Source organism: Pituophis catenifer, unplaced genomic scaffold (genome assembly GCF_029215685.1).
Source record: "Pituophis catenifer annectens isolate HBS135680 unplaced genomic scaffold, rPitCat1.0.hap2 SCAF_8, whole genome shotgun sequence".
NCBI lineage: Eukaryota > Metazoa > Chordata > Lepidosauria > Squamata > Colubridae > Pituophis > Pituophis catenifer.
In genome coordinates this window covers 81968387-81983281 of record NW_027256888.1, presented here as the reverse complement: position 1 = coordinate 81983281, position 14895 = coordinate 81968387, and the positions used below count along the sequence as shown (strand labels likewise).

Sequence of the window (14895 nt, the reverse complement as noted above, 5' to 3'; positions counted from 1 at the left end):
GTTATGAGTAATACAGATATTAATGCTTATTGGAAGTCCTCAACCTCTAACCGTAATTCAGCCTAATGTTTCCGCCGCTAAGTGAGACGGTTGTTGAGTTTTGCCCTGTTTTACGAACTTTCATGACACACTTGTTAAGGGGCAACGGTCGTAAGGTTGAGAATGGGTCACAAGTCCCTTTTTTTTTCGATGCTGTTGCGACTTCGAATGGTCACTAAAAAAATGATTATAAGACTTCCTCTACAGGTAGTCCTCGATTTATGACAATTGAGCCCCAAATTTGTTGCTAAGCAAGACAGTTGTTAAGTGAGTTTTTGAGTTTTGCCCCATTTTACGAACTTGACACACTTGTTAAGGGGCAACAGTCGTAAGAGTGAGAACTGGTCATAAGTCCCTTTTTTTTGGTGCCGTTGTAACTTCCAATGGTCACTAAACAAATGCTCGTAAATTGAGGACGTCTGATACAGGTAGTCTTTGATTTACGACCACAATTGAGCCCAAAATTTCTCCTGCTAAGTGAGACAATTAAATTGAGTTTTGCCTCATTTTACGACTTTTCTTGCCATGGTTGCTAAGTGAATCATGGCAGTTCTTAATTTAAGAACAGGGTTGTTAAGTGAATCAGGCTTCTCCTTTGACTTTGCTTGTCAGAAGGTTGCAAAAGTGGATCATAGGACCCCTGTTCCTCTTGGTCGTCCGAGGCGCCTCTCTTTCTTCCCCGTCCCTGCAGGACGGTTCCGGTCCAAAGACCCAACGGCAGCGGTTCGGCAGCCGGGGTTTTCGCGGCGCTCCTCAGAGCCCGCTATTTCCCCGACTGTCTCGCCACGACGTCAAGCCTCTGAATTTTGATTGCGTGACCATGGGGATGCTGTAATGGTCGTAAGTGTGAAAAACTAACTGAGCAGTCACTAAATGAACAGTTATAAATCAAGGATTTCCTGTAATAAAGGTGGGATTAAAAAAATCAAAGAAAGAAAAGTAATTAATAAATAACACATTTAGCAAGCAGAGACCCAAAGAGATGGAGAATGGGGGCTTTTGATTTTAATCGGGGAGGGTCGCATGCTGTAATTGACAAAAGGGCAAAACACACCGATTCCTCGGCCAGTTTCCTGGTGCTCGCACGGAAAAGCTCAGTTTCTTCTTCAAATGAGAATTCTGTTGTTTTTGTTTTCTGTTCTTTTTTTCTCCTTCCATCCTTCCTTCCCCTCTCCCTTCCTACATTTTTCTCTTTCTCTTTCCTTCCGCCCTACTTCCTTCTCTTCCTTTTCCCATCTATCTCTCTCCCTTTCTTCTCCTTTTTTCTTTTCCTTCCTTCCTCTCCCTTCCTACATTTTTCTTTCTCTTTCCTTCTGCCCTACTTCTTTCTCTTCCTTTTCCCATCTCTCCCTTTCTTTCTCCCTCTGCTCCCTTTTTCTTTTTTCTTTTCCTTCCTTCCTCCTCTCCCTTCCTACATTTTTCTTTTTCTCTTTCCTTCCACCCTACTTCCTTCTCTTCCTTTTCCCATCTATTGCTCTCCCTTTCTTTCTCCCTCTGCTTTTTTTCTTTTCCTTCCTTCCTCCTCTCCCTCCCTACACTTTTCTCTCTCTACTTCCTCTTTCTTTCCTTCCCTCTTCCTTCTTTCTCTTTCTTTTCCCATCTCTCTCCTTCCCTCCTTTCCTCCCTCTTCTCCACTCCCTCCCTTCCTTAGCAATCTGCCTGCAACCGTCATGTTTATTGAATTGGGGGGGAGGGGTTGACCCCTTAAATCTGGTTGGAGTAAAGTACCAACTAGGAAAGGCAGCTGAAGCTATACAACACTGCCCCCCCCGCCCCCTGTCCTCCCAAACCGGGCTTAGTCGTTGCCATCCAATCTCTGTCCTTAATGCACCCAGCATTAAACCACTGTTTGCTCGGTCTTGGGTGAATTCAGACGCCGTCACCCACAAAATCACCGCGGTATGAATTGCGTAGCCTCTTTAATACCCCCCCCCAATGTCCGTCTGGTTAATAATGGGCCAGGTTGGCATCTGAATTTAAAACAAGGGGCTCCTTAAATGCCCCTTGCCGTTGAGACCCCAGACTCGGGAGGCGAGGACGGGCAAAGGGTCAGACCTAACATTTCTCGATTCTCCTGGATTTGAGAAAAGCTGGTAACCACCATCATCGGGAAGCCACTTCGAACAACTGTCCAGGTTGCCTATTTGTCCCTCAAGACTTGCTGGTTGAGCCAGACCGGTCCCAATATGTGCTGGAGCGGCCAGACAAAATAAAGAAAAAAAGAAGGCATCCAGAGGACACGGTCCGGTCAGTTTCCCTTCATCAACACACGAGGTTTTTCCAAAACTGATCCTGTGGTCCCATCAGCTGCCGGACTGGGTGAAATGGAGACCTTTGGAGGTCATCTTCATCCTTTCGGTCCAGTTCTGGCACTCCGCAACTCCCTCCTTCCCCTTTCTGCTACCAAAAAACTCCCCGAGGCTGGAGGAATTCGGAAGTCGAAACGCTGCTGGCGTTGACAGGGATGGAAATCACGGCCCAAGGGAGCCCGTGCTGCTCCAGAGAGCGACGGATCATGTACCTGGGTGAAAATAAGGTAAGGGGGGGAGAAGAGGAATTTTATTTATTTATTCTTTAATTTGATTTAGAGTATTTATATAGCTACCTACTCACTCACGGCGACTCTGTGCAGTTCACACACAATTAAAAACCACAATGTAGAAAAAATAAAAATGAACAAGAATAAACTAAAATAATAATAAAAGACTTTTTCTTACAAATATAGCAGCAATGGCAACTTTAAACAGGAATAGAAGCCTGCAATTTTCTCCCTGCTGGAAGCCATCACAAAATCATCTAATCCTGAAAGGGGATACAGGTACTCCTCGACTTACGACCACAAAATATCTGCTGCTAAGGGAGCCATTTGTTAAGCGAGTTTTGCCCCCTTTTACGACTTAGCAGTTGCTAAGTGAATCACTGCTGTTAAGTTAGTAACGCCATCATTAAATGATTCACTGCAGAACAATTGCAGTGAATCATTTAATGATGGCGTTACTAACTTAACGCCATCATTAGTACTTGTTAGTAATATGGTTACGTGAATCGGGTGCCTCCCATGGATTTTGCTTCTCAGAAGGTCGCAAAAGGGGACCCCGGGACCCTGCTAACATCTTAAATATGAATCGGTTGCAAAGCATCTGAATTTTGATTACACCACAACGGTCATGAATGTGACAAGTCACTTTGTTCAGTCCCGCTGTGACTTCAAACGGTCGCTAAAAGAACGGTGGTAAGTCGAGGACTACCCGTACAAATAGGGTTTTGTCAACTCGCAAAGCATCCTTGGCCTGCTCTCGAGTTGCCATAGGCAAGGGGGATGGGAAACTGACAAAGCAACAGCCAAAGACATGAGCACATTCCAGACATTTCTCTCTCAAGGTTGTCTCCCAGGGTTAGCCACAGCGGCTGGAGGGGAGTGATCTATACAACCAGCGAAATTGCTCCAGCGAATGTGATTGATGACACACCCTGGGGGGAGGGGGGGAAACAAGGTCATGATTAGGGCCGTAAATTATGTGGGGTCAGAGTTGGCTTCATTTGGGTACATGGCGATATGGAGCTCCTAATAAATAACTGGATTTCTTTTGAGCTTCATGATTTAATTAGGGTATCCAACAGAATCCTGACAGGTTTATGGTCAAGACCCAGAGAGAGGGAAAGGCTCAGCTGCAGTGCTCACCCATCTCTCCCCAGAAGGAAAAGAGCAGGGATGTCGGCCTTCCGATGGGTGCTCTCCTGGACCATCTCCACGTAGGTTGTGTCCTTGTCGTAACTATTGTCTGCAATGATCACCACCCGGCCTCCATGTTCCTGAATCGTGCGAGTTTTGGACAGAAAGGAGCAGCCCCTGTGAAAAAGCCCCCAAAAGTCTATATTTACCTTCTTGGAACGGTTGAAAGGACCGTGTTGTAGACACAGGAGATGGGTGGTGTTGTATCCAGTGGCGGGTTTCCAATATTCTTACCACCGGTTGGCCGTGCGTGTGCCCGACCTTCTAGACATGCACTTTGCTCGCGCGCCTTTCGCGCATGCGCCTGATCTCGAAAACATGCCTAAATAGGACGGCATAGAGCCGGGGCAGGTGGGCGGGCCCACCCGCAATCTCCGCTACCGGTTCACCTGAACCAGTACGAACCGGCTGAATACCACCTCTGATCATATCCCTTCACCTCTGTAGAGAGGGGACTGTTCAATTTTAACGTAGAAGGTTTCTTTGACCACTCTTTTTTTTTTTTTTTTACTCTTTCTTGCCTGGCTGTCTTTGTCCTCTCTTTCAAACATCCTTCCATAAGTTGCAGGAATATCAGAGAAGCTCAGGAGGCTCTTCAGCCAACACAACATACGGGCCCACTTCAAACCCAAAAATACACTAAGGCAGAAGCTTGTACACGCCCAGGATAAAACACCCAGAGACAAACTGAGCAACGTGGTATATGCAGTACAACGCAGTGAGCCATCTGCAGATCTGTACCCTGGGGAAACAAAACAGCCACTTCACAAACGCATGGCGCAACATAGAACAAACCCATCGGGGCAATAGCCAGCAGTCCATGTGCATTTAAAAGACAAAGGGTGCTCTTTTGAAGACGGCAAAGTCCACATTCTGGACAGAGAGGACCTCTGATTCGAAAGAGGGGTCAAAAAGGCCATCTAGGTCTAAACTGAACAGCCTTCTCTTAACAGAAGGGGAGGGATACACATCATCTATTTCCAGTCTACAACCCAGTCCTTTCAACAGTCCCAAGAAAGCTCCACACCCATTTGTGCTGCTCAGGACACTGAGGACACAAATAAATCCTTCAAGTGGCCTCAATGATTCTCTAAAAGGATGCAAATGACCAGCTGTCTGCAAGGAATATCAATCCTTCCGTTCCCCACCATCCAGTCAGAGCTGAAGAAGCTTCTTGGGTGAGAAGCGAAACATCTTCAAAGAAAAAACATGAAAGTCCAGTTGCCTCTTGAAAAATCACCTTTGGGACAACCACGACCTGGATGTGTTGTGACTCCGACTCCCGAGCACGTCTTATCGGAGGGAGAAGATTCCGAAAGTGAAGGAGAGGAGTTGGCAAGGCCTCCCTCTCCAGGACCCTCCTCTCTGGCAATGCCTCCAGTGTCTTCCGAAGGAGAAGAGTTAGACAGAGATGGAGATAAGTCTTGGCTGGATCCCCGACAGCGTCGGAAAGACAAGCGCACGCAGCAGAGAAGGAAGCGTGCCAGAGATTAAGCTGAGTCACTGGACCACACCCCACAGGGGATAAAAGGGGGTGTGGTGGCCATTCAGTTTTTGTGACAGACAAAACTGAAAACTAGCAAGTCATTCTGCATTTCTGGAACTTTGTTATATGCTCTGCTTGGACCGATTTTTTGGACTGGACTTGACTATTCTTTGGCTTCTCTGGACTTTGATGTTTTCGGTCGGAGGAGATAAACCTCCCTTTGTAAGTAAAGACTGTTGGCAAGCAGTCACTGGGTTGCTGCCAATTCTGTTGTCAAAGGAAATTCTTGTCTGCTGGTTTATTTTAACTCTTGGTCGACTGCTGGTGTGCGTGTGTGTGAGACGGGGACAGAACAGGATGGCTGAGAACCTCCCGAGATATTTCTTGACCACGTGTTGTGGACACTCTTAAATCCAGTACAGTTTCTTCCGGACCTGCTCGCTTGTTAAGAAGGTCCCTGAAAGATCTGTGGGGGGGGGGAGGAGAGGGAGGAGACTTCCTCCTGAAATAAACCGCATCCTGGATCCTCCAGCCAGGTTGGTAGCAGAGCCGAAGATTCGAACACAGAGCCTGAAAACCAGCCCACCGATGTGCAAAAGGTGAGCGTGGGGAAAACTCACCCGTGTTCCACCAGCGCGATCTGTCCTTCAATGAATACCCCATTGTTCAAGGTACTGCAGGCATCTGGAGGGTCGGATGGAACCAGATAAATCTGCTCGAATCTCATGTTCTGGGCAAGCGGGAGATATAGAAAAGAGGGAAGGTTAAAAACCACGGTGGGACCCATCATCCTGTGCCCAGGAGGGACAAGATTTGCCCTGATGGCTTCCCCCCAATCCATGCACAGCAACTTCTGGGTTTTGTTGATGGGATCCAGGGCGTACCTATGCTCTAAACAGCTCCATGTGGGGGTCAGATGTATTGGTTAAATCAGTGCTTTTCAACTTGTAAGTTTAAGATGGGTGGACTTCAACTCCCAGAATTCCACACCCAGCCATGCACTGATGCTTAGCACTGATGGTGTTACATACCTGGGTAATGAAACGCCTTCAAAAAAACAAACCAAGTTCAGAGAGTACCAAGGACCCCCCAGTCTCCTCCTCCTCCGCCTCCTCTCACCCCACTGCCTTCAAGCACTGATGACATTACCTAGTTAAGTAATGAAAAATGAGCTCCAAGAGCATCAAGGATGACTCTTCCTCCTCTTCCTCCTCCCTTAACCTCCCTCTTCTAGTACTGATAATGTTACCTAGATGGGTAATAAAATATCTGCAAGAAAATCATAAAGCGCAGCGAGCACCAAAGACCCGCCCAGTTGTTGTTGTTGTCCTCCTCCTCCTCCTCCTCCTCCTCCTCCTCCTCCTCCTCCTCCTCCTCCTCCTCCTCCTTCTCCTCAATGTTGTGGTCCGCCATGGCCTGTGGAGGAGCTGGCAGCAGAATCGGAGAGAAGGCTGGGGAGGAACATGGGCCAATCCTGGAGTCTGCGGAAGACTCGGATGAGGGCTCTGCGTCGGAGGCAGAGATGGGGCCAGGGCCATCTGGGAGTTACGTGCGGACTCCAGAGCCTGAGTCGGACCTCAGCGAGGCAGAGGAACGGGGAGCCTGTTCCCAGTGCGTTCATGCGCAGAGCTGCCAGAAGGTAAGAACAGCTAAAACAAAAGGGACGACTTGGGAGTAAGGCTTGGAGATGATTGTCCCCTCCCATAAGACATAAAGGAGAAGCAAAGGCACATGGGCCCTTTGCAGGAAGCAACGTTGTTAATTCTGTGCAGTTTAATGTCTGAAGCTCAGTTTGATTCTGAACTCTGTGTGGCTTTGCCAAGTAGGTCTTGGCAGTGTGTCAAGGGAGATGAAGGTGGGTGTTTATCAGCCTTATCAGAAGAACTGTGGCAGACTTCTGTTGGACTCTTTACAATTATTTGGGACTCATCTGTGAATGAACAGATTGAGACTGAACAGGCTCTGAATGAGCAGAATTCACAGCCGTTGAAATAAAAAGAGGATTTTGGGGACTCATTGTGTGCTTTTACTGTTATCAGGAAGCCTAGGTCAGAACACTCAACCCACCCTTCCTTCTAGCACTGATAATGTTACCTAGATGGGTCACGAAACATCTGCAAGAAAATCACCAAGCTCAGAGAGCACCAAGGACCATGCCATTCAACCCTAAATACAAATATTCTCATCTATTAATACCTTTCTCTGATTTTTTTCTACCAAGCAATAACCTTGATTAAGAAGATTGAGGCACGAGTACATGACAGGAACCAAATCAGATGTGCCGTATTCCTTCCCTTCCCAAAATCTTCTCCCAACAGATGTGCAGGAGGAGATGGAGTCAGGAAAGGTTGGTCTACCACTGAAAGTCCTCCAGATGTTGCTCAACTACACTCTGGTCCTCCCAGAACCAGACCAACGTTGAGAGCTCTTGGGACTTCTAGTTGAAGAACATCTCAAGATCTTCCTCCAACACTAGGTTGCAACCCCAGGGTCTCAAGAGGGTTGAAATTATCTTCTTTTAACCCTTCCTTCCTTCTCTTCTGGAGACTGCCTTGAGAAGGAAGGGAGAGCTTGACCACCGTGGGCAGGGAAAGATCCGTTTGAAGAAGACTTTGAGAAGAGAAGCTGACTTACGAAGACTCCGCCAAAACCCTTGGCCGGGGTAGCCGTGAAGATGTAACGGATATCTCCAGGACTGAGGACATGGAAGTAAAGATACTCCTGGATGCGTAAACCTAGCAGTCAGCAGAGAGAGAGAGAGAGAGAGAGAGAGAGAGAGAGAGAGAGAGGGAGAGAGAGAGAGAGAGATCGGTTTCTCGATAAGCCAGGAAAACAAAACATTCACCAAAATTGTGCAGTTGTCTTGACATTTGAAGAAACTGGGTTTCAAGCAGAGAAACTGTGCAGAGTGGTCTCCCTCTCCCCCTTTCTCCTTCTCTCTCCCTCCCTTTTTCCCTCTCTCTCCATTTTTCCTTCTCTCCCTTTCCCCCCTCTCCCTCTCTCCCTTTTTCCCTCTCCCTTTCCCTCTCTCTCCCTCCTTTTCCCCCATTCTCCCTTTCCCTCTCTCTTTTCCTCTCTCCCTCCTTTTCCCCCTTTCCCTCTCTCTTCCTCTCTCCCTCCCTTTTTCTCTTTCCCTTTCCCTCTCTTCCTCTCCCTCCCTCCTTTTCCCCCTTTCTCCCTTTCCCTCTCTCTCCCTCTCTCCCTCCTTTTCCCCCTTTCCCTCTCTCCCTCCCTTTTTCTCTCTCCCTTTCCCTCTTCCTCTCTCCCTCCCTCCTTTTCCCCCTTTATCCCTTTCCCTTTCCCTCTCGCTCTTCCTCTCTCTCTCCCTTTCCCTCTCTCTTCCTCACTTTCTCTCCCTCCCTCTCTCTCTCTCTTTCTCCATTTGTCTCTCCCTCCCCCCCCCCAACCTGTGAAACACAAGTAGTAAAACAAGGAAATGTAGTTACAGGTACAGGTAGTCCTTGACTTACGACCACAAATGAGCCCCAAATTGATGTTGCTAAGTGAGACATTTATTAAGTGAGCTTTGCCCCAGTTGTTAAGCGAATCCAGCTCCTCCCTTGACTTGGCTTGTCGGAAGGTCACAAAAGGGGATCACATGACTCCGCGACCGTCATAAATAGGAGACAGTCGCCAAGCATTCTGGGGATGCTGCAACGGCCATTAAGTGCGAAAAACCGCGGTACGTTTTTTTTCCAGGGCCGTTGTAACTTTGAACGGTCGCTAAAGGAACGGTCATAAGTCGAGGACTGCCTGTTGTTCTATATTCTGCGGCTGGATTGTGCCTTGAGACGTGACCAGGGAGGGGAGAAAACGGCGGCTGCTTTCCAAGGCAACCGGCTGTTGGCACATGGCAGATCGCAGGTGCCGAGAGCGAAGAGTTAAGAATAGACGCCGAGGCGAGAAGCCGCCTACGCCACGGAAGCCCAGGGAGCCTGGCAGGAGTGAGTTAGGGGTGCGAATCAGAGGCATGCCAGGCGGACGGCACCCTGCCCTTCAGGGAGAGTGCATGCAAGCACACGTGTAATGGGTTTGTATGTGTATACCTATGTATGTATGTATGTATGTATGTGTGTGTGTGTGTGTTTGGTGTGTGCATGTGTGCGTGCACACACATATAAACACATATATAATAACAGTTTGTCTGAAATGATAGAGGTTGAGCAGGGGGCTGGACTAGACGACCTCCAAGGTCCCTTCCAGCTCTATTCCTATTGCAATTGCAATTGCAATTGCATTGCATTGCGCATTGCGCATTGCATTGCATTGCATTGCGCATTGCATTGCATTGCGCATTGCATTGCATTGCATTGCGCATTGCATTGCATTGCATTGCATTGCATTCTATTCTATTCCATTCCATTCCATTCTATATTTTCTATTCTATTCTATTCTATTCTAATTCCATTCTATATTTTCTATTCTATTCTATTCTATTCTATTCTATTCTATTCTATTCTATATTTTCTATTCTATTCTATTCTATTCTATTCTATTCTATTCTAATTCCATTCTATTCTATTCTATTCTATTCTATTCTATTCTATTCTATTCTATTCTATTCTATTCTATTCTATTCTTATTCCATTCTATATATTCTATTCTATTCTATTCTATTCTATTCTATTCTATTCTATTCTATTCTATTCTATTATTCTATTCTATTCTATTCTATTCTATTCTATTCTATTCCATTCCATTCCATTCTATTCTATTCCATTCTATTCTTATTCCATTCTATATTTTCTATTCTATTCTATTCTAATTCTATACAGATCGATAGATATGTAGAGATATATGTATATATGCACACACACAAATATAACACAAGTGAACATGAAATATATATATATATATATATATATACACAAAGGGTATACGTCCATATGCATAAATGTGCATCCATGTATGATTATGCACACATGGAACGGCTAGTCCTTGACTTACGATCACAGTTGAGCCCAAAATTTAGGTGGAAACCCCCCCCCCCCTTCTTCTTTGGGGCAGCCCCTCAAATACTGAAATACGGCCATCATCCTGCCGCTCCTAGTCCTTCAGATCTGCTGATAGCACAGAGTTTAGGGGCCAATAGTGACCAAGGCTTTGACTCATGACGTTGGATTCTTAAAACGTAGAACGTACATAGGATAATAGGGTTGGAGGGGACCTGGGAGGCCTTCTAGTCCAGCCCCTGCTCAAGCGGGCGGCCCTCTTTCATTCTGCACAAATGGTTGTCCAGTCTCTTCTTGGAAAATCCTCCAGCGATGGAGCACCCATATTTGGACGGTGATGCCCTATGCACAGTCACTCATGCGTTAGTCACCTCCCGGATTGACTACTGCAATGCTCTCTACCTGGGGCTGCCCTTGAAGACCCCTCGGAGGCTTCAGCTGGTGCAGAATGCGGCCGCGCGGGTTGTGATGGGAGGATCCCAATACTCCCATGTTACACCACTCCTGCGCGACTTGCATTGGTTGCCGGTTGCGCTCCGGGTGAGATTCAAGGCGCTGGTGTTAAACTATAAAGCCGTGATGGCGAACCTATGGCACGCATGCCACAGGTGGCACACTGAGCCCTGTCACCTGGCACACCAGCTCAGCTCTCAGCCTCTCTCGGAGTCTCTGGAGGCTGGGGACAGCAAAAAACTGTCACTTCCTGTCCAACTGAAAGTTTCGGGCCTCCGGAGAGGCTCCGAGGAGGTGGGGAAGGCTGTTTTCGCCCTCCCCAGATGCACAGAGAGGATCTGGAGCCAGGTGAGAAAGAAAAACGGACCTCCTGGGCCATCGCGTGCCAGGAGCGGGGGGGTGGGGGGTTGCATGCGCATGTGCAGAGTGGGGCGCATAGAATTATGGGTGTGGGCACGCGTGCACGCGAACCTCCCACCCCCCACCCCTTCCTGGCACGCGATGGCAAAAAGGTTAGCCATCGCTGCTATAAAGCCTTTCATGGCTTAGGCCCAGGATATCTGTCGGACCACCTGCAACCAGCATCGACTTCCCATCGCCCGGTGCGTTCCCACAGAGAGGGCCTACTCAGGGTGCCGTCGGCTAGACAATGTCGGCCGGCGACCCCCAGGGATAGAGCCATCTCTGTGGCCGCGCCCACCCTTTGGAATCAACTTCCCGTGGGTCTTCGGCTGGCCCCCGACCTTCGTACCTTCCGCCGTGAGCTTAAGACCTGGCTGTTTAAACGCCCTAGCCGGGACTGATGGGGTTAATGGTTTTAAATTGGTTTTCAGTCTGTTTTAGAATATTTTAATTTGTATTTATTATTTTTTTATAATTTTTTTTTATATTTTGATTTATATGCCGCCCTTCTCCGGAGACTCAGGGCGGCTTACAATGCGCTAAGCAATAGCCTTCATCCTTTTGTATATTTTTACAAAATCAGCTTATTGCCCCCACAAACTGGGTCCTCATTTTACCTACCTTAGAAAGGATGGGAGGCTGAGTCAACCTTGAGCCTGGCGAGATTCGATCTTACTTTAATTGCAGACAGCTGGTGTTAAATTACAGTGCTTAGTCTGCAGAGCTATCCAGGCTCAACAGTTATTCATCCAGGCCCAATATTTATTGGGATTGTTTCGTTTGATGTGAGCCGCCCTGAGTCCTTTGGAGAGAGGGCGGTATATAAATCCAATAAATAATGATAACAATAACAATAACAATAACAATAACAATAATAACTTCTGGTGGCAGGCTGTTCCTCTGGTTAATTGTCTTCACTATTAGGAAGTTTGTTTATCCTTCATTCCAGGTTGCTTCTCTCCTTGATCACTTTCCATCTCTTGTCCTGCCTTCAGGTGCTTTGGAGAACAGGTGGACCCCCCCCCCCCTTTCTCTGTGGCAGCCCCCCCCCAAATACTGGAATGCCCCCCCCTCCCCTTCATCCTTTTCTCTAGACAGGCCCTACCCAATTCCTGCATCGTGCTTCCTCCAGATGCACACATTCCCCCACACGCTAGGCTTATGAAACAGACCCGCATGCACCCCAAAGCCACCAGCCCACGCGTGACACCCCGATCGCGGCCACCCACCCGCGTGGCACGTCGCCCCCCCCCCCGCCAGCTGAGCCTACCCCCCACCCCCACCCCCGTGCTTGCAGGGGTTGGCATGCATGCATGCATATATGCATCCATGCATGCATGCAAGGCAGGCAGGTGCGGGTTGCACCGCGATCGGCCTCACCGTGACCAGCCGGGCAGAAGCAGAGAAGCAGCGCGAGCCAAGCGGGCCGGGCGGGGAACATCGCTGGGGACGCTGCCTGCCTCGCACCGAGGAGTTCCCCCCCACCCCCAGCTCAGCTGGCAGCGGCTGCAGCCGGGCCCCGCCCACCCCGTCCTCGGATTGGAGGAGCCGCAGCTCTGGGCGGAGCCGAGGAGGGCCTTTCAAGGAATGAATGAATCATCCGCTCCCTTTGTCATACCGATCGCCTCCGGATAGACCCGAAGGCCGATTTTGTTTTGCGGGTGGGGAGGGCAGGAGGAGGGGGGGGGTTCTCTCCTGACTTGCTTAAAGCCTCGAAATCGAAATGATTGGAGGATCTATGCCAAATATATAAAGACTATTCGGATAGGACCAGGACGGTAGGTAGATGAGAGAGATGGAAATAAATAGAGAGAGAGAGAAGGAGGAATAGATGATAGAGATAGATAGAGATGGATAGAGATAGATGGAGAGAGAGAGAGAGAGAGAGATGGAGATCAATCGATGGATGATAGATGATAGAGATAGATAAGAGATGGATAGATATAGATAGATATAGATAGATAGATGAGAGAGAGAGAGATGGAAATAGAGAGAGAAGGAGGAATAGATGATAGATAGAGATGGATAGAGATAGATATAGATAGATGGAGATAGAGAGATGGAGATCGATTGATGATAGATGATAGATATAGATAGATAAGAGTTGGATAGATATAGATAGATATAGATATAGATAGATAGATAGATGAGAGAGAGAGAGATGGAAATAGAGAGAGAGGAGGAATAGATGATAGAGAGAGATGGATAGAGATAGAGATAGATATAGATAGATGAGAGAGAGAGAGAGAGATGGAAATAAATAGAGAGAGAGAGAGAAGGAGGAATAGGTGATAGAGATAGATAGAGATGGATAGAGATAGATGGAGAGAGAGAGAGAGAGAGATGGAGATCAATCGATGGATGATAGATGATAGAGATAGATAAGAGATGGATAGATATAGATAGATATAGATAGATAGATGAGAGAGAGAGAGATGGAAATAGAGAGAGAGAAGGAGGAATAGATGATAGATAGAGATGGATAGAGATAGATATAGATAGATGGAGATAGAGAGATGGAGATCGATTGATGATAGATGATAGATATAGATAGATAAGAGATGGATAGATATAGATAGATAGATATAGATAGATAGATAGATGAGAGAGAGAGATGGAAATAGAGAGAGAGAAGGAGGAATAGATGATAGAGAGAGATGGATAGAGATAGATATAGATATAGATAGATGAGAGAGAGAGAGAGAGATGGAAATAAATAGAGAGAGAGAGAAGGAGGAATAGGTGATAGAGATAGATAGAGATGGATAGAGATAGATGGAGAGAGAGAGAGAGAGAGAGATGGAGATCAATCGATGGATGATAGATGATAGAGATAGATAAGAGATGGATAGATATAGATAGATATAGATAGATAGATGAGAGAGAGAGATGGAAATAGAGAGAGAGAAGGAGGAATAGATGATAGATAGAGATGGATAGAGATAGATATAGATAGATGGAGATAGAGAGATGGAGATCGATTGATGATAGATGATAGATATAGATAGATAAGAGATGGATAGATATAGATAGATATAGATAGATAGATAGATGAGAGAGAGAGATGGAAATAGAGAGAGAGAAGGAGGAATAGATGATAGAGAGAGATGGATAGAGATAGATAGAGATATAGATAGATGAGAGAGAGAGAGAGAGATGGAAATAAATAGAGAGAGAGAGAAGGAGGAATAGGTGATAGAGATAGATAGAGATGGATAGAGATAGATAGAGATAGATGGAGATAGAGAGAGAGATGGAGATCGATCGATGGATGATAGATAGATGATAGAGATAGATAAGAGATGGATATAGATAGATATAGATAGATGAGAGAGAGAGAGATGGAAATAGAGAGAAGGAGGAATAGATGATAGATAGATAGAGGTGGATAGAGATAGATATAGATAGATGGAGATAGAGAGATGGAGATCGATTGATGATAGATGATAGATATAGATAGATAAGAGATGGATAGATATAGATAGATAGATAAATAGATAGATAGATAGATGATGAGAGGGAGAGAGAGATGGATATAGATAGATGTAGATAGATAGATAGATATATAGAGAGATGGATAGATATATAGATGGAAATAGAGAAAGAAGGAGGAATAGATGATAGAGATAGATAGATATAGATTTATTTATTTATTTATTTATTACATGTATTTATATGCCGCCATTCTCCCGAAGGACTCAGGGCGGCGAACACAAGTTAAGAAACAAGTACAATAAAATCATAATTTAATCCAAATAATTAATTAGTAGTAAATAATAAAGTCTCAGCCTATTTGTTTGAAAAGCCAAGTCTTCAAGTTGGGTATATGT

The 14895-nt window shown here is 46.4% G+C and overlaps 1 protein-coding gene across 1 annotated transcript; it reads right to left on the bottom strand.

The window, feature by feature from the left end:
• Positions 1-1801: 1801 nt before the first annotated feature.
• On the bottom strand, positions 1802-12506 carry PRADC1 (protease associated domain containing 1). Its single transcript, XM_070948832.1, has 5 exons — positions 12446-12506; positions 7893-7993; positions 5879-5988; positions 3722-3889; positions 1802-2560 (listed from the first exon to the last, which is right to left on the bottom strand). Exons 1-5 carry the CDS (start codon positions 12504-12506, stop codon positions 2440-2442), a joined length of 561 nt encoding a protein of 186 aa, XP_070804933.1. The 3' UTR covers positions 1802-2439.
• Positions 12507-14895: the final 2389 nt, after the last annotated feature.